We start from the raw sequence: 20,313 nt of genomic DNA, 5'->3' as shown, positions 1-20,313 counted from the left end.
CTCCAAACCAAAGGTCGAGCCCTTTGTTTCACTTTTTGGCGGGCTTCTCCACAGAAGCCTCCAAAAGTGGTGCCACTCTGTGTGGGTACCACAGCGGGTGTGGGATGGGGTTTAGGCACCCTGGACTGAGTTACCTTGGTAACTCAAGTCGCACTCTTGTGATTGGCCCAAGTGGTGAGCCGGCCGGCTCACCACTTAGCATGTTTGATTGACAGCTAGGCTGAGTGAATGGGGGTGTGCTGCATAAAAGCAGGGCTTTTCAGACTGGAACTTCAGAAGTCGCCACAGGACCTAAAAGTCAGACGAGGGAGAAGCTGATCCGGCCTGCTACGACGACACCACCGGTGGAGCCCTGCTGAACCGACTCACCACTTCCCAACGACAGAGGAGATCTCCCAGCTGGAGAGTCTTCTTCCTCTGACTGGTGGGCACAACCAGTTTACCTTCCTTTTTCGCATCCCAGGATGTCTTGTGGTCGAATTGCCCGTGCCAAGCACCCCGGCAACCGGATAGCCACTTACCACTGGACCGCGAATAAACGGACTGCTCCTTTTACCTGAGAACTCCGCGGCTGGTTTCTTCCCTGGCAGTGCAACGGACTCCTGCTTTCCTCCCCGACGAGATCCTCTCTTCCTCCGGACGAAGCACCGACTTGCACCTGCTGCCAGGAACAACTGCCCCCGCTGGAGCGTTCTCACCATTTTAAGGTACCGTGTCCGCCAGGCCTCCCTTTCTAAAGTTTGCTACAAGGTAACAATAATCCCTTAACCTTCTGGACTGGGCTGGCCGCCCTGACCATCTAACTGGTCCCTTTCTTTTTGGTCCAACTCTTTCTGAACTTATTGCAAGACTTTTGGGCACTTTGAACCATGTGACCTTGGACACATTTCGACCGGAGCCTCTTAAAGTGGGTCCGGCCTTGTTAACTTTGACTTTACGGTTTTAACCTGCCTTCTTCTCCTACTGTGTTCTTCCGAAAGTGTTGGGATATGTTTCTATCTTTGCTCTGCTTTTCTCTCCCTTTTAAACCGATTGTTTAGAGTGCCATCTTCGTTAAGCGCTCACCGCTGTCTGCAAATAAGTGTTGCTTCACTTAAGACTTGTCTAACTAATCGTTGAAGGGAGTGTATATCTTTTAGTGACCATGTTTTTGAACTGCTTGATATTAGTGCCAGTGTGTTTTACTAGATGTGTTTTTAAATAAATAATTATATCTCTTTTACACCAAGCTCTGGTCAGTGTTTGCTTGTTCTACTGTGTTCCTTTCACCTATTGTGAATACTCTGTATACTGCTTAACTCTTCTTGAAAGAAGTCTGACTGCTCCGCCACAGCTACCAGGTAAATCTGGGTGGTACAGACTGCTACCAATTGGGTTTACTGCCAACCACCTGTAGTCTTAAATCTTTTGCAGTGGTCCCAGAGGGAACTGCACAGGTTTCTGCCTAACAGTTTTACATATAGGCTCCACGTCGAGTCTAGAAAATGACATTCCCCAAATGTGTGATCGTGGACAAATCTTGCCTCCCTCTGTGCCTCGGTTCTTATATCTGGCTGAAATGAGTGTCTGGAAACAGAGGTGTTAGGCGCATCTGAAAGTAGTGGGCCATCACTTCCTGTGATGTCACTTGGGGGTGGGGTCAAATGATGTCATTTCCGCTACCCCTGGTATTTTGGTGAATTGACATCCCTGCTGTCTGGGCATGATTCTGGGGAATTTGAATCCTGGAAGCCTGGAAATAAGACTCACTGAGGGACGCAGCAAGCTGCTTGACAATGATAAGCTCTGCTGCCCGTGTCAGGCGTTATTTTGTTTTCTCCTCTTCCCTGCGCTTTCCTGGCTACCTTATCTTCACGGGTAATGATCATTAATTTGCTCCATTCCTGAGTGTTATGGACTAATTCCCTTGATAGCCAACATCACCTGCCTTAATGGATCTGCTTAATCTCACTGCTTGATTGTTTGGTTTTTGGATTCCTTCAGTGTTGCTAAAATCCTCCTGGACTTCCTCTGTCTATTTCCTTTGGATATTTTGAACTGATTTACATTTCCAATGCTGACTGACGTATTGTTTTTGGACGACCCCTGCATACTTCCTATGGTTACAGGGAATTGAACTTGGTATTTGAGCCAGATTCTTCCTTTATGCAACCAATGTTCATCTTGACCTGTCCTGAATACGTTTTGCTTATAGATTTGTCCTTGTGTCACCCAGGGTAGGTCCTTGTTTGTTTTTGCTTGATCGTGTTGTTCCTCAGACGGTCTCTATGGTCTATGGACTTACCTATTGCTCCCTTCAATCCCAGGAATAAGGAAATGGCAGGTACCAGGAAATGTTATTGGACGGTTGGAGGTTCTTTTGTCAGCTTGAACATCAGCTCTGACCCATGTTTATTTCCTTTTAGGTTGCTGGGAGGGACCAGGATTAGTGTTCCATTTCCCGTCATCTTGTGCTAATTTCCCCCTTTCCTGGTACCTTAGAGGTTAAATCTTGTTCATGTGGGGGTGTGGGGTACTCTGTGAATGTAACAACTTGTGACATTGTGGCAATATGAATTGGAGGTGTGAGCACGTTGAGTGCTTAATGGTCCGACGGCCGCACACATCAACAGCAGGGAAATGTGTGTTATGATCTGTGCCGTAATGTTAAATCAAAAACCAGTTTGACTGTCCGTTAATGGAAGTTTACTGTGATGACCATGGCTGGGACGTGGTCTTCAGTGCATGGAAAACTGAGGTGTGGAGCCACAGACGTCCCATTCCTTTAAATAACATAACCAGGACTTTGGATGTTACCAATTTGGAAGGATTTTACAAGGAAATAAGCATCATTGCCGTTTTATTCCATGTATCCCTTACTTCAACAACATTTGCAGTGATGTATCATTGTTTGACTGTGCTTACAGCATGTTTTTCCATCCGATCCTTATATCCAGATGTATAAATGAACATCCGGATCATTACAGTAAATTTAAATAAAGAAAACAAGAGATTTAAACCAATAACAATACCTATTTTTTATTCATGAATACTGTATTATGCAATTGACTTACTTGGTTTTTTTGTGACAATTTTTGACTGTTTTCCTGATATTGCAATTGAAAATCCAGGAGTTTCTTCTGTGTTCACTGGGGCTTCTGTGACAAACAAGTAATAATAATACTGATAAAATATTTGTGTCATTTCAATCTTTAATTTACAAAGGTAAATATTTCTCATTTAACTAACATAGAATTTAAGTGTAAACATCATTTGAATGCTACAACTACTACAGCTTTTTGCGGAAGCCTTGTATCTTTTTGTTATGTACAGTACCTACAATGACAAACTAGTTATTGTATTTATTTTATTTTTATTGTGTTTAGTTTATTACATACCTTTTGCATTTTCCTTACTTAACCTATATTATAAAACAAATAAATCATCACACAATTCTTCTAAAATTCCATTTAAATTCAACTATTATAAAACTATTACAATTCATCAAAATTTTAAGAACCCATTTCTAAAAAGAAAAAATGTGCACATTACAACACAGAATAAGCTAAAGAGCCACTATGAGTTACATTTCATAATAGCTCTTCACTGTTTCAAAAACTTTTTTTAAATAATTGACAGCAGCAATAGTTAATTAGGTATCTGACATAGCACAAACCCTTTTCCACCAGTCTTCCGCGTTACTCGTCACATACTTTGTCAGGATACGCTCAAAATACAATGTTCTCCATCCCACTAGTTTATCACACAAAACAAGCAGAAATTATTCGAGTTAATTATTCATAACTTCTACATCTACAGTGGCCTACAATTCACTAAATATCCCTATCTAAAGAAACTAGCTACCCCTAGATGTTGTGCACTATCCCTAGTCAGCGCTGTTGTGCCGCCTGTATAGGGTAGGTGATAGAGAAGAGACTAATCCTTAGCTCACTCACTTCTTTCCTCAAAGCTAAAAAAACGCACACTTAAGTGAGTTAATTTTACTTTTACACCTTCCTTCTCATGTATTTTATAGCAAAGAAATTCTTCTTTTAAAAACAATGGTTTCTTGTATGTTATATTCCACAGAACCCTTTACTGATCTAGCCTGCTAAATTAAAACAAAGTATTTCAACCATGCTTTTTAATCCATCTAGAAGTCTTGTGGGTTCTTCCCATCACCCTGAACCTCTATCAGGTCGACCGGTTTCAGCGGTATGATATGAAATTGCATTTATAACGCGCCTATACACCAGTGTTTCAAGGCTCCAAGAGGAAAGGGAGGGGAAACAGAGGGAAGACAGAGACAACGATTCTACTAGGCCAGGTGGCATTGAGATCACGCAAGTGCAGGAGAGAGGGCAAGGGGGAAAAGTGTATGGGAAAAGGAGAGGGGCAGTGCAGTACATAGGATGACAGTAAAAATAAATAAAAACAATATGAAAAACAAAAGATGTAGTCAGATGGCGGCATGTGCAAGGGTAAGTGCAGACAACAGGTGTCAAGTATTAGTAGGGGCTGTATGGATACAGAAACAGTCCCTGAGTGCAAGGGTTGCCAGGGGGGCAGTGCAGGTGAGCAACTGGCGGGGTGGACCTGGGCCCGAGATCAGAGGGTAGCCAGGTAACCACTGCAGTTTCAAATTTAGCCAGGAGATCAGCAGGGTAGAGGAGGAGAGAAAGCAGAAGCAAAGAGGAAGGTCTTGAGATGCGTCCGTAACCGGAGATGGTTCTCCTCAAATTCCTGAGTGGCAGGGAGGCTGTTCCAGAGGGAGGCCCCAGCAGACGAAAGAGATCTACCACCAACTCGCTGCTTGGAGAAGCAACTAACCCTGAGGGAGTTGGAGGCGGATGAGCGAAGAGCTCGAGAAGGAAGATATTTAGGAAGAGAGAGTTGAAGGTATTGATGTCCCAGGCCCCAGAAAGCCTTGTGGACAATGCAGAGGGTTTTGAACTTAATCCTCGCTGCCACTGGGAGCCAGTGCAGAGATTTCAGTCCTGGAGAGATACGATCCCTGGGCTTGAGGCCAAGGACACGTCTTGCAGTCCTGTTTTGGATGAGTTGCAGAGGGCGGAGAGCAGAGGCAGGCAGGTTTAGAAAGAGGCTGTTGCAATAGTCCAGCCTATAGAGAACGAGAGCTCTGGAGACAGTGAGCTTCTGGGGGAAGGAGAGGAAAGCAAGAATACCTCTGAGGAGGTGTAACTTCTTAGAGACGTCAGAGATGTGAGGAGAGAAGGAAAGTGTGGAGTCTAAGATGACAGTGAGGTTTTTAGCCTCACAGGTGGGAGCAGGAAGAGGTCCAAGAGAGGCCAGCCAGAGAGTGACAGGAAAGGAGGGAGCATGTGTGCTGATGAGAAGAATCTCTGTCTTACTGGCATTAAGGCAGAGATCATTTGCGGCACACCACTCCTGGATGGAGGACAGACAGTCAGAGATGAGAGTAGGAGAAGAGGTGGCTGAAAGGAGCCTGAAAATGAGCTGAGTGTCATCTGCATAGCACTGAAAGTTTGGGCTGAGAGCGGCAATGCGGTGGGCAAGAAGTGTCAGGTATTGGTTGAACAGCCAGGGAGAGAGGTTAGACCCCTGGGGAACACCACAGGTAGAGATCGAGATAGAGGAGAGGAAGGAGGTCAGCCAAGCCAGGGCCTGATCAGTGATACCCAAGTTATCACGGAGACATTTGAGCAGGATGGCATGGTTGACCGTATCAAAGGCAGAAGAGAGATCAAGTAAGATGAGGACACAGGGGGTGTTGGAATAGAGATTGGAGAGCAGGTCTTCTCAGATGTTCAGGAGAGCAGTTTCTGTGCTCTGGCAGCTCTGAAGCCAGACTGATGGTCATGGAGACAGCCACCCGTTTCAGAGTGAAGATTAAGCTGGGAGATGGCTAGCTTTTCCAGGAGTTTGCTCAGGAAAGGAGTGATGGAAATTGGACGATAGTTAGCCGGGCAGGAGGGGTCAGCAGATGGTTTCTTAAGAAGAGGGTGTACAAGGGAGGGCTTCAGGGGGGAGTATAAATATTAGTGTGCCCGCCTTCTCCAGGACTAAAACCTGACACATTTGTCGGGGTCACAAGTTACAGAGGAAACATAATTCTTTGTATCAAGGGCTCCATCTTGTTTTGCAGGAGTTTTCTCTCTTCTTCAATCTTCTTTTTATCTTGATTTGTTTTTTGCAACACCCTAAAAAGGGAAAATGTAAAATTGGGAACCATCACTATATTTTCTATTTTTATATATGTCATGTGTGAAATGGCATTACCATTCCCACACTTCTATTTTCTTACTCTCTACTTTTTTCTTTTTACTTTTTTCTTTGATCTTGTTGTTGTCACCCAGCTTACATGTTCTCCCTGGAGTCAAGAGAGAGAATGCATATATCTAGTGTCCTCCTCTATGACAGTATACACATGAACAGGTGTTTATATATCATCAATTAGGTAAGTGTGTTCTGCTCACCAATGTGTCTTCTTCAAGTACATAAGGTGCTTTTCCATCTTTTCATTCTGTGTGTTTCTCAAGGGGATGTTTTTCCACAACACTCCTCTTCTCCTCTTAGATCCAGACCTGTTAAATAACATGGTCTAAATATAAAGGTACATACCGTCATATTGTTCACACCCTTTATGACAACACCCATCATTGCTGCGTTGATGTTATACTCCCATGCTTATGCAGCTTATTTTCCTAGCTAATGTACAGTGTGCATCACGGTACAATCCGCTCCATTCTGGTGCCCAAACTATATCTCGACAGGCACTCATTTCCTAAGCTGGGGGTCGCATGATTATTTACTCCCATGACATACTTTTCTCACTCACCTGCGTACTCCGTATACAGCCAGCTGTTACACTGGCTTAAGTCACCTGGCGGGTCATATGCTCGCTCTGCATCTACGTGATACAATCACGTAATGTGGGTTGTATGCCTCACATATTGACAGGAACTTGTCCTCTTTATTTTTCCACACTTATTCTCATGTTGCTTGTAAACTGAACAACCTGTCATACGGCTTTGGGCTATTTCACGCCCGATCATGTTAATTTTTTCAAAACTTAACCAGCGCATCCAGCATCATTATTGTATAATGAGGTCAAGAAACTTAACCAGCGCATCCAGCATCATTATTGTATAATGAGGTCAAGAAACTTTGGCCTATGTTGAATGTCGGACAGGTTACCCTAGTGGTCCCCCTTTTGCAATTAAGAAAAGGAAAAAACTTGCGAGACACATTTGTTAACACCTACAGAGAAAACTACCAGGGGGTTGAAAACCAGACCAGATTATTGGGCCTGCCGAAAGTGGTAGGACATACCTCATGTGGCGAATGCTCGGGGTGCCCCTTTACCAAGTAGACAAAAGAGATAGACATAGGGTGGACACTACCATGGGAACAAAGGTCTCTAACCAACTGCAACACAATAAATGTCATCTATTTGATTAGATGTCCATGCAAAAAGTGATATATAGGTATGACCAGGAAGGTCATCAAGGTGAGAATATGCGAACATCGGTCCAATATCAGGACCAAGCGTATCACAGTGCTACTGGCGGAACAAAATGCTATTTCATGGACAATTTTGGAAAAAATGAACATACCAAAAAGAGGAGGAAATATAGATGTTCCGGCTCAACAGCTATAAGCAAGGTCTAAATGAAGAAATTGTTGAGGACATCATAACAATGAGGAAGGAGATGTTACACTGAATCCCCCCACATGACATACAGGGAGGATGAAATTAATAAAGATATTTGACAGGCTTAACATATTAATTTGAAAATGATCAGAACATCTGAGAGCTGCTATCCATTGCAGGATAGGGCATCCTGTGCAGGACATGTTAATATGCGGTGAGGAGACTTTGTAACGCTCACCTGATTCCCGTAGAGGCGCCGGTCTTGACTGGGCGTATGCCGTATCTGCAAAGGTGATGTGTAACACACGGCTGGCTCTTTGGGCTGGACCTCTGTGCACTGTATGTCTGACTTGAAGGGTAAGATGTCTGCAGATAGAAAATATGGGATTACGGAACTGGGTTATTGAATGTCCCTCTCTTCTTCCCTTTCTCTTCTCCTGTAGAACCCCAAAGGTTAACGCTCTCACCTTAGGTAAGTGAACGCCGTGCTCTCCATCTGCCTCGGGGCAGGGTGCTGTAACCAGTTTCTTCACTGGATAAGGGGAGCAGGCCTCTTGACTTCAGAGGACTGCTGTCCGTCGTTTACTGCACGAACGGTAAGTTTCGAGTAATTCTAATGTCTTTCAAGTCTTTAGTAATGATGTTTCTTGTTTTGCAGGGTTCCGGCGATGGCGGATGACGGGCTGAAGTGAGTTGAAGATGGAGCCCGTGTGATCAATAGAAGCGCCTGGAAGCACGTAAGTAAGCGCTTGTTGCCTGCTTCACGATGCGCTCTAACTGTCTTTTTATTTTATAGGTACAAGTTCGGAGCGGCTGCAGGGTGCCGGAATACCCACTGGGTTAGATGTGGAAAGGAGTAATGGCACGTGAGTATTAAAGTTCCCCAATGTCTTTAAACGCACCTTGTTTTGTCTTTCAGATGCGGGATGCAGCGCCGAAGGCCTCCGGAGCGTGCGAAGAGTTGGTAAGCTTTTGTCTTTCAGATGCCGGAATGCAGTGTGAAGCCCTCCGGAGCGCACGAAGAGTAGGTAAGCCTTTGTCTTTCAGATGCCGGAATGCAGCGCAAGGCGTTGGTGACAGCCGATGGACCAGGTAAGTGAAGAGCTGTCACTGAAGACCGTAATGCTAACCTGTTCTTTCTTGTCTTTATAGGTGTTGCTGAAGACTGGATTCAGGATGGTAAGCCTTTTTCCTTAGGCCCAGGATCATATGCAGAAGTCACGATGAGCGTTCTGCTGCAAAGGATGCAGAATAACGCAAAGCAAGATTCATCCATCGGGTGTGGTTTAAATAGCCTCCTGTAGTGCTTAGGTGTCTCCTTCCACAGCCACGCCTAGGAAAGAAAAGAGTTCCTGCTTTCCAGAAGAGTTCCAGTGTTCTGAATCTAGGGAGTGGCTCCTGCCCCACCCAACAGGAAAAGTAGTTCCAAACAGAAGAGGATCAGAGGCTCAACTGGCAGGCAAGTAAGCAGCATGGTCTGCTGCAGGTAAGTCCACCCAAGCATTATGAGCCCGGCGCTTCCAGCGCTGGGACTGGGCATATTTATGAGCCTGGTGCCACTGGCGCCAGGACTGGGTCCAAAAGGTCCCAATTGGGACTGGTTGGCACTCGGAACCTGGGTTATGGATCTGCTTCCAAGGGAGTTGGGAAAACCCTGACCTTTTGGAAGCAGAGATCATGACAGTACCCCCCCTCAAGGCCCCTCCCAAACCGGGCTTCTCCGGGGGTTTTGGCTTGTCAGGAAATGTTCGGTGAAATCTTTTGATTAGGCGAGGAGCGTGGACATATTCGGCAGGTTCCCAGGATCTCTCTTGGGGGCCGTAGCCTTTCCAGTCAATTAGGTAAAATAGTTTAGATTTGGAGATCTTGGAGTCCAGAATGCTTTTGACTTCAAACTCGAGTTCTCCATCAACTAGGATAGGTTTTGGAGATTTAGTTAGTCGGGTTTGAGGTTGCACGGGTTTTAATAGAGAGACGTGGAAGACCGGATGTATCTTCATGTGTTGGGGCAAGTCCAACTTGACCGCTACTGGGTTTACTATGGTAGTGATGGAATAGGGACCAAGGTATCTTGGGTTGAATGTGCATGGCCCTTTTAGAGGTAGATATTTGGTTGATAACCAGACTTGATCCCCTACTTGATATTGAGGGGCTTCCTTCCGATGTTGATCTGCTCCTTTCTTGTATTGTTCTTTAGCCCTTTGAAGGTGAGAAACAGCTTCCTTAAAGGCTTGGGTGATTGTAGAATGCAGGTAGTCTACTGCTGGTGTTTCAAGATCTTGGAGGGGATCCAACTCCGAGGTTCGAGGGTGACTGCCGTACAAAAGAAAAAACGGGGTTTTCCCAGTTCCCGAATGGACAGAGTTATTGTAGGCATATTCGGCTATCCAAAGGATGTCTTTCCAAGTTTTTTCAGTTTGTTGCAGCATGCAGCGTAAATACTGTTCCAGAGTTTGATTGGTCCTCTCGGTTTGTCCGTCGGTCTGAGGGTGGTGACTGGTCGATAGTCTCACATCAATTTGAGGCGACCGACAGCAACTTCGCCAAAAATGAGAAATAAATTGACTACCTCGATCCGAAATTAGAACCGAAGGAAAACCGTGCAGTCGGACGATGTTTTCGAGAAATTCTCGGGCCAGAGTTGCTGCTGTTGGCAAGCCTTTGAGCGGAATGAAATGCGCCATCTTGGAGAATAAGTCCACGATTACTAGAATCGTATTGTATCCGGAGCATGGGGGTAGATCGGTGATGAAGTCCATAGAAAGCGTATGCCAAGGGCGAGGTGGGATGTCAATAGGGCGTAAGAGGCCTGCTGGTCTTTCCTTTTGACTCTTGTTTTGGGCGCATATTCCACAGGACATTATAAAGTCTCTGATATCTTTTTTCCAAGACGGCCACCAGAAGTAGCACTTGATCTTTTCTGAGGTCTTGGCCATACCGGGATGTCCTTCCATTAAAGAATCGTGATAACAAGAGATTACTTTTTTCTGTAAATCTGTGCTGGGTAGGTATAATCGTTCTTGGAAATACAATAAGTTGTCCTTTACTGCAAAGTCCTTTCCCTGCAGATGCCAATTCTGTATGTCTGCTGGAGTTACAAGTTGCCTGGCCTTATCCTTAACTTCCTCTATGGATTCTGTGGCGATTACACCCAGAATTCTTTGTTCGGGAATAATTGGTACAGGTTTAGGGTTGATCAAGTGTTCTTCCACTCCCATCCGAGAAAGGGCATCAGCTTTACCGTTCTTTGTACCAGGTCGATAGGTAATTATGAAGTCAAACTCGGCAAAGAATAATGCCCAACGGAGTTGTCTAGAGGATTGGGCTTTTGCGGTTTTCAAATATTGCAGGTTTCGGTGATCCGTAATCACAGTAACGGTGTGTCGGGCCCCCAGCAGATAATGCCGCCAAGCCTTAAAGGCAGACTTGATAGCCAGAAGTTCCTTGTCAGTAATCGTGTAATTGATTTCAGGAGGCGAGAATTTGCGGGACCAAAATGCCACGGGATGCAACTGATTGGTTACCGGGTCCTTTTGTGATAGAACTGCCCCCATGGCAAGGCTTGAAGCATCAGTTTCCACGATGTAGGGGAGTTCGGGGCGAGGGTGTTTTAAGATTGGTGCAGAGATAAATTTAGTCTTCAAATCCTGGAAAGCTTGTTCCGCCTCGGTAGACCATTCAAAACGTTTGTTTTTCTTTAACAAGGCAGTGATGGGCTGGACTATTCGAGAGAATTCGGGGATAAACCTGCGGTAAAAGTTAGCGAAGCCTAACATGCTTTGCACACCTTTTACGGAGGATGGTGATGGCCATTTGAGAACTGCATCGACCTTCTTTGAATCCATACGCACTCCGCCAGGTGATAATATGAATCCCAAGAATTCAACTTCAGTCACGTTGAAAACACATTTTTCCAACTTAGCGAAAAGTTTGTGTTGACGCAATCTTTCGAGGACCATTTTCACGTGTTTCCGATGTTCAGATTCCGATGAAGAATAAACGAGGATGTCGTCAATGTAAACAACAACACACACATCTATGAGCTCTCTGAGGACATCGTTCATAAAATATTGAAAGGCGGCCGGGGCATTGCAAAGTCCGAAGGGCATGACCTGATATTCAAATAGTCCATACTTGGTGCGGAAGGCCGTCTTCCATTCATCGCCCTCTTTTACTCGTACCAAGTGGTAAGCTCCTCTAAGATCCAGCTTTGTATATATGCATGCTTTTCTGACTTGGTCCAGGAGTTCAGGGATCAAAGGTAACGGATATCTATTCTTAACGGTGATCTGGTTCAGGGAGCGATAATCTATACAAGTTCTAAGGTCTCCTTCCTTTTTTGGAACGAAGAACAAAGCTGAAGAAGCAGGGGACTTGGAAGGACGAATAAACCCATTTGCCAGGTATTGATCCAGGTATTGTCGAAGGTGAAGGTTCTCAGGCTCGGTGAGGGCATAAATTCTACTACAAGGAGGAGTAGATCCAGGTATCAGGTCTATCTGGCAGTCATAAGACCTATGAGGAGGTAGAGAGTTAGCCTGATCCTTCCGGAAAACATCTTGGTATTCTAGGTATTCGGGAGGTAACTGGGGAGTCTCTGAAGAAATTGCTGCCAGTGCAACACCAGGTGGAGGGTGACAAGTAGAGACACATTCTGGAAACTGGACCGTTCTTGCTCGCCAATCGATCAAAGGATTGTGTTTCTCTAACCAAGGTATTCCTAGAATAATCTGAAACTGAGGGGCCTTGATCACATCGAACACGATCTTCTCATGGTGTCCATCTTGACTTACTAGCGTCACCTCTTGAGTGGTATGCGTTACTGGCCCGGAGGCTATCTCCGTACCATCCACCGTAGTAATGACGTCCTTTACAGCCTTGGGACAAAGAGTTAGATTCATCCGCAAAACCATTTCATGATCCACATAATTGCCGATGGCACCGCTGTCGACGTAAGCTTCAATTGCATGTAATCGATCCGGATTATCAGGGCTAATGAGGACCATAGGTATCACGAAATGCGAGGTCACGGAACTGGTTTTCACGCTCGGCAAGAGGACCTCTATTCTTGTCGGGCGAGGTCGTTTCCCTGCTCAGAGTTTGTAACTTTGGTAACTGCAGCTCCTACTGCCTTCTTGGCAGGTTTCACCGGACAGTCTCGAAGAAAGTGCCCTGAGTTTCCGCAATAGAGGCATAATTGCAACTGTTTTCTCCTTTCCCGCTCCTTTTGTGTTAGAGGACCTTTCAGACCCCCTATTTGCATGGGTTCCCCGGAGTCTACTCCTTTGGAAGGAGTTGGCGGTTTGGAAAATACTCGAGCATCAAACTTGGAACGATCGGCCTTCCTGTTCTGCAGTCTGTGATCTATTTGAACGACTAAGTCTATATAGTCCGAACAATCTTGTGGGGGATTCACTACTTGGGCTAACACATCTTTGAGCTCTCCACGTAGACCTCTATAAAACAGCGTAATCCTTTTGTCCTCAGGCCATTGAGTTTCCACTATCAGTCTGTTGAAAGACGCAATATAAGCCAAAAGGTCTTGATTACCTTGTCGCAACGAAAGAAGCTCATTGTCCAAGGCCTGCCCCTGTGAATGTCTTGCGAACAGTTTTTCCATACTGAGCTGAAAAGCTTGAAAATCATGGAGGACCGGATCATCTTGATTTACTAGAGGGATCGACCAGTCTGCCGCATTGCCACTAAGGTACGAAAGCAGGAAAGCTACTTTAGCTTGATCAGTTGGAAAGGCTGCTGGCCGGCATAAGAAATGCAACCGGCACTGATTGATAAATACTGCAAACCTCTTTGGGTCACCAGAAAATCGTTCGGGCGGAGCCAGAGGTACATTCCCAGGTAGGTTGATCTGCACTGGATTCATAGAGGATGTAGAAGGAAGATTTCCCCCAGATGCGGGTAACGGGGTCTGTCCGGCTTGTGACTGTAGCAATTGTCTAGCGAGATCATCTGTTCGCTCCTTGGAAATAATCAGTTCCCTTCTTAGAGCGTTCGTTTCCTGACGGGCTGCATGCACTTCTGCCCTTAGTTCCCCAAGTAACTGGGCTAGCTGGTCAGTATCCGAGGTTTCCATAGCACCTGGACGGGAGTTTTGTGGTAGGCTTTGCGTTCTGTAACGCTCACCTGATTCCCGTAGAGGCGCCGGTCTTGACTGGGCGTATGCCGTATCTGCAAAGGTGATGTGTAACACAGGGCTGGCTCTTTGGGCTGGACCTCTGTGCACTGTATGTCTGACTTGAAGGGTAAGATGTCTGCAGATAGAAAATATGGGATTACGGAACTGGGTTATTGAATGTCCCTCTCTTCTTCCCTTTCTCTTCTCCTGTAGAACCCCAAAGGTTAACGCTCTCACCTTAGGTAAGTGAACGCCGTGCTCTCCATCTGCCTCGGGGCAGGGTGCTGTAACCAGTTTCTTCACTGGATAAGGGGAGCAGGCCTCTTGACTTCAGAGGACTGCTGTCCGTCGTTTACTGCACGAACGGTAAGTTTCGAGTAATTCTAATGTCTTTCAAGTCTTTAGTAATGATGTTTCTTGTTTTGCAGGGTTCCGGCGATGGCGGATGACGGGCTGAAGTGAGTTGAAGATGGAGCCCGTGTGATCAATAGAAGCGCCTGGAAGCACGTAAGTAAGCGCTTGTTGCCTGCTTCACGATGCGCTCTAACTGTCTTTTTATTTTATAGGTACAAGTTCGGAGCGGCTGCAGGGTGCCGGAATACCCACTGGGTTAGATGTGGAAAGGAGTAATGGCACGTGAGTATTAAAGTTCCCCAATGTCTTTAAACGCACCTTGTTTTGTCTTTCAGATGCGGGATGCAGCGCCGAAGGCCTCCGGAGCGTGCGAAGAGTTGGTAAGCTTTTGTCTTTCAGATGCCGGAATGCAGTGTGAAGCCCTCCGGAGCGCACGAAGAGTAGGTAAGCCTTTGTCTTTCAGATGCCGGAATGCAGCGCAAGGCGTTGGTGACAGCCGATGGACCAGGTAAGTGAAGAGCTGTCACTGAAGACCGTAATGCTAACCTTTTCTTTCTTGTCTTTATAGGTGTTGCTGAAGACTGGATTCAGGATGGTAAACCTTTTTCCTTAGGCCCAGGATCAGATGCAGAAGTCACGATGAGCGTTCTGCTGCAAAGGATGCAGAATAACGCAAAGCAAGATTCATCCATCGGGTGTGGTTTAAATAGCCTCCTGTAGTGCTTAGGTGTCTCCTTCCACAGCCACGCCTAGGTAAGAAAAGAGTTCCTGCTTTCCAGAAGAGTTCCAGTGTTCTGAACCTAGGGAGTGGCTCCTGCCCCACCCAACAGGAAAAGTAGTTCCAAACAGAAGAGGATCAGAGGCTCAACTGGCAGGCAAGTAAGCAGCATGGTCTGCTGCAGGTAAGTCCACCCAAGCATTATGAGCCCGGCGCTTCCAGCGCTGGGACTGGGCATATTTATGAGCCTGGTGCCACTGGCGCCAGGACTGGGTCCAAAAGGTCCCAATTGGGACTGGTTGGCACTCGGAACCTGGGTTATGGATCTGCTTCCAAGGGAGTTGGGAAAACCCTGACCTTTTGGAAGCAGAGATCATGACAACTTCTATACCTCTGCTGGGATTATTAACTACTATTATCCTTCTCCCATACCCCCTGTTTTGCTTTCCTATTAATTAGATATATATGTGCCAGCAATAATTAAAAATCTGAGGGCTTAGCAGCACACATCATATTTCTGATGCCACATACATTGGATAAAAATAATCATTGATTATACAATAATTATGCTGGATGCGCAGGTTAAGGTTTGAAAATCAACATGGTCGGGCTTGCAATAGCCCAAAGCCGTATGACAGGCTGTTCAGTTTACAAGCAACATGAGAATTAGTATGGAAAAAGAAAGAGGACAAGTTCCTCTCAATCTGTGAGACATACAAACCGCATCACGTGATTGTATTACGTAAATGCGGAGCGAACATATGACGCGCCAAGTGACCCGAGCCAGTGTAACAACTGGCTGTATACAGAAGTACACGAGGACTCAAACCGTGAGTTTAAAGACTCCATATGACACACAGTGAGTGAGAAAAGTATGTCATGGGAGTAAATAATCACGCAACCGCCAGTTTAGGAAATTAGTTTATTTCGAGATATAGATTGGGCACCAGAATGGAGCGGATTGTACCATGATGCCCACTGTACATTAACTAGGAAAATAAGCTGTACACGCATGGGAGTATAACATAAACGTAGCAATGATGGGTGTTGTCTTAAAAGGTGTGAGCAATATGACGCTATGTACTTTTACATTCAGACCATGTTATTTAACAGGTCTGGATCTAAGAGGAGAAGAGGAACGCTGTGGAAAAACATCCCCCTGAGAAACACAGAATTAAATGATGGAAAAGCACCTTATGCACTTGAAGAAGACACACTGGTGAGCAGTACACACTTACCTAATTGGTGATATATAAACACCTGTTCATGTGTATATTGTCATAGAGGAGGACACTAGATATATGATATGATATGATATGGCATTTGTAACGCGCCTATACACAAGTGTTTCAAGGCGCGACGAGGCAGGGGGGGGGGACAAGGGGAGACAGACAACAATCCTACTATGCCAGGCGTCATTCAGATTGCGCAAGTGCAAGGGTAGAGGGGAAGGGAAAAGTGCAAGGGGAAAGGGAGAGGGGAAAGTGCAGTACAGGGTTAGTAGAATACAAGATAAATAATAGGGCCAGCTGGTGGCAAGTGCAAAGTAAGTGCCGGGAGGAGGGGCTGTAGGATACAGAGACAGTCCCGTAGTGCAGGGAGGCAGTGCAGGGAAGAGTGGCTGGGCCAAGGACCGAGATCGGTGAGTGGCCCAGTTGCAGATTCAGTGCAGGTTCAGTGATTTTAGCAGGGGAGAGAGGGAGAGAAAGCAGAGGCAAAGAGGAAGGTTTTGAGGTGCTTCCGGAACCGGAGATGGTTCTCCTCAAGTTTCAGGGAGGCAGGAAGGCTGTTCCAAAGGGAGGCCCCTGCTGCGGAGAGAGATCTACCCCCAGCTCGTTGCTTGGAGAAGCGGCTGACCCTGAGGGAGTTGGAGGTGGATGAGCGAAGAGCCCGAGAAGGAAGATATTTAGGAAGATGGAGTTAAAGGTACTTTGGCCCAAGGCCCCAGAAGGCCTTGTTGACAATGCAGAGGGTTTTGAACTTAATCCTCGCAGCCGCTGGGAGCCAGTGTAGTCTTTTCAGACCTGGAGAGATACGGTCCCTGGGCTTGAGGCCAAGGACAAGTCTTGCAGTCCTGTTCTGGATGAGTTGCAAAGGGCAGAGAGTAGAGGTAGGCAGATTTAGATAGAGGCTGTTACAGTAGTCCAGCTTCGAGAGAACCAGGGCTCTAGAGACAGTGAGCTTCTGGGGGAAGGAGAGGAAAGGAAGGATACCTCTGAGGAGGTGTAGCTGGTAGTGTGACTTCTTAGAGACGTCAGATATGTGAGGAGAGAAAGAGAGTGTGGAGTCGAAGATGACCCCAGGTTTTTTGCCTTGCAGGTAGGAGCAGGAAGAGGGCCAAGGGAGCCCGGCCAGAGAGCTGCAGGGAAGGAGGGAGTGGGTGTGCCGATGAGTATCTCAGTCTTACTGGCATTAAGGCACAGGTCGTTGGCGGCACACCATTCATGTATAGCAGAAAGACAGTCAGAGATGAGGGAAGGGGAAGAGGAGGCCGAGGGTAGCCTGAAAATTAGCTGGGTATCATCCGCGTAGCACTGAAAGTTGGGACAGAGAGCAGCGATGCAGTGGGCAAGAAGTGCCAGATACTGGTTGAACAGCCAGGGGGAGAGGTTAGATCCCTGGGGGACACCACAGGTAGAGAAAAAAATGACAGAGAGGAAGGACCCCATTTGGACCTGGGATGGTCGATTGGAGAGGAAGGAGGTCAGCCACGCCAGAGCCTGACCAGTGATACCCATGTTATCATGGAGACGGTTGAGCAGGATGGTGTGGTTGACAGTGTCAAAGGCAGAAGAGAGATCGAGCAAAATGAGAACACAAGGGGTGTTAGAGTCAAGGTTTGAGAGCAGGTCCTCATGGATGTTCAGGAGAGCAGTTTCCGTGCTTCTGGCAGCTCTGAAGCCAGACTGATGGTCATGAAGACTACCAACAGATTCAGCATGGAGATTAAGCTGGGAGATGGCCAGTTTCTACAGGAGCTTGCCCAGGAAGGGAGTGATAGAGATTGGGCGATAGTTAGCTGGGCAGGAGGGGTCGGAAGAGGGTTTCTTAAGAAGGGGGTGCACAAGGGAGTGCTTGAGGGGGATGGGAAGACTCCAGAGGTGAAGGAGTGATTGCAGAAGTCAGCAAGGGCAGGAGCCAAGGAGTCAATGTGGTCCTTGATAGTTTTGGAGGAACAGAGGTGGACCTGTTTTGACGAGACTTTCGTAGATCGGACTTGTCTCGAAACCTCGTCAGCAGAAAAAAGGGGAAAGGCAGAGAAGGAGGGAGGAGGGGTGGCTGCAGAAGGGCCAGAGGAAGAGCAGGGAATAGAGGGGGGGAGGTGATAGGAGGAGAGTGAGGACAGGATGTCCTGAGTTTTTGAAATGAAGTGAGAGGCCAGTGCCGTGCAGAGGGCCTGGGAGGGGACAGGAGAGGTAGAGACTGCAGCAGGGTTGGCCAGCTCCTTGCAGATTTTAAAGAGTTCAGCCAAATTGTTAGATGCCACAGAGATGCGGGCTTGGATAAGGGCTCTCTTCTTGGTGAGAACGGAGAGCCGGTATTGCCTTTGGAGCAGGCGGCAGGCCAGTTTGTCAGAGGATGACCATGAAGCATGCCATTTCCTCTCTGCCACCCTGCACTTGCGTTTAAGGGTGACAAGATCCGAGTCATACCAGGAGTTACATTTGGCTTTGGGCTTCAGGCGGATTCTCATGACAGGGGCAAGGATATCAAGAGTATCAGATATAGCAGAGTGGAGAGTGTAGAGGGCTGTGTTAGGGTGGGAGTCAGCCGAAGGTGGAGGGGGGGCGAGAAGGTGGTAGCGAAAGCCTCAACTGACATGCGCTTCATGGGTCGGATTACCACGAAGGTGGGTGGCAGTGATGAGGGTAGCTTTGCCTGTGGGGTAGGGAAGGTGAGGTGGGAGGATAGGAGAAAGTGATCACTCCAGGAGAGAGGAGTGGAGAGAGGGACAGAGAGGGAAAGGTCAGAAGAGATCAGAGCATCAAGAGTGTGCCCTGCAGAATGAGTCGGCCCAGACGGGAGAATAGAGAGTGAGAGAGAGTCGCAGAGGTCGCGAAAGAGTCCAGAGGGAGGACAGGAGGCATCAAGGTGGATGTTGAAGTCTCCAAGAAAGAGGTGTTGGGTGGTTGAGGACAGGAGTGAGGAGGAGAGGTCCGCCCACTCGGAGAGGAAGGAGGAAATTTGACAAGATGGGCGATAGATAGTAGCCACGGTAAGGGAATGGCTAGGAGAGAGAGAGAGAGTCGGCAGACAAGGCATTCAAAGGAGGAGTAGGTCTGCGTAGGAGTGACAGTGGCAGGAATCCACTCACGGAAGATAAGGGCCACACCCCCCCCCAGCACAGTTGGGCCCAGGATATGCGTTCTCTCTCTTGACTCCAGGTGGGCGGGGCTTGCTAAGTGGTGAAAAAGAGCCGCAACCAGGAAGGCACCAGGTGAGCGGGGCCTAGGCCAGGTGACATAGATCCACTTACACCTGCTCCCCAGCTGCAAAGGAAAAGGGGCTGGAGGGCTACTTAAGTAGGGAAAAGAGCCGCAAGCAGGAATGCACCAGGTGGGCAGGGCTTGCTAAATGGTGAAAAAGAGCAGCAACCAGGAAGGCACCAGGTGGGCGGGGCTTAGGCCAGGTGACCTTGATCCACTTACACCGGCTCCCCAGCTGCAAAGGAGAAGAGGCTGGAGGGCTCCTTAAGTAGGGAAAAGAGCGGCAATCAGGAAGACACCAGGTGGGCGGGGCTTGCTAAGTGGTGAAAAAGAGCAGCAACCAGGAAGGCACCAGGTGAGTGGGGTTTAGGCAAGGTGACCTAGATCCACTTACAGCTGCTCCGCAGCCGCAAAGGAAAAGAGAATGGAGGGCTCCTTAAGCAGGGAAAAGAGCAGCAAGCAGGAAGGCACCAGGTGGGCAGGGCCTAGGCCAGGTGGCCTAGATCCGCTTACACCTGCTCCACAGCTGCAAAGGAAAAGAGGCTGGAGGGCTCCTTAAATATGGGAAAGAGCGGCAAGCAGGTAGGCACCAGGTGGGCGGGGCTTGCTTAGTGGTGAAAAAGAGCAGCAACCAGGAAGGCACCAGGTGAGCAGGGGCTTAGGCCAGGTGACCTAGATCCACTTACACCTGCTACCCAGCTGCAAAGTAAAAGAGGCTGGAGGGCTCCTTAAGTAGGGAAAAGAGCAGCAACCAGGAAGGCACCAGGTAGGCGGGGCTTAGGCTAGGTGACCTAGATCCACTTACACCTGCTCTCCAGCTGTTGCTGGGGAGCAATATAATTTGCCATGGAACTGAAATCGTAGGCTGTTAGGCAGAATTATATGCAGTACCCTTTGGGAACACCACACACAATTAGGACTACAAGTGACAGTACAAATTCACCTTTGGTACAAACCTGTACTACACAGTAAAGTGTTAGCGATGGCTGAGCAGCCAGATTTATCTCAAGAGTAAGTGAGCAGTATCAATAGTTACACAAAGGACAGCAATTACTATGATTCAAAC

General features: G+C 47.2%; 1 protein-coding gene across 1 annotated transcript in view; it reads right to left on the bottom strand.

Moving 5' to 3' along the window:
• Nucleotides 1-20,313, bottom strand: part of LOC138467288 (uncharacterized) — a 5,113,521-nt gene that overhangs the window by 3,631,162 nt on the left and 1,462,046 nt on the right. The window contains exon 8 of the mRNA XM_069607285.1: nt 3,054-3,137. Coding sequence (XP_069463386.1) covers nt 3,054-3,137 — 84 coding nt within the window. The remainder of the gene's footprint in view (nt 1-3,053; nt 3,138-20,313) is intronic.

The sequence above is a fragment of the Ambystoma mexicanum genome, chromosome 4q (assembly GCF_040938575.1).
Source record: "Ambystoma mexicanum isolate Mex_15411 chromosome 4q, UKY_AmexF1_1, whole genome shotgun sequence".
Lineage (NCBI taxonomy): Eukaryota > Metazoa > Chordata > Amphibia > Caudata > Ambystomatidae > Ambystoma > Ambystoma mexicanum.
The sequence above is the reverse complement of the archived record's forward strand: the minus strand, read 5'-3'. Positions and strand labels throughout refer to the sequence as shown.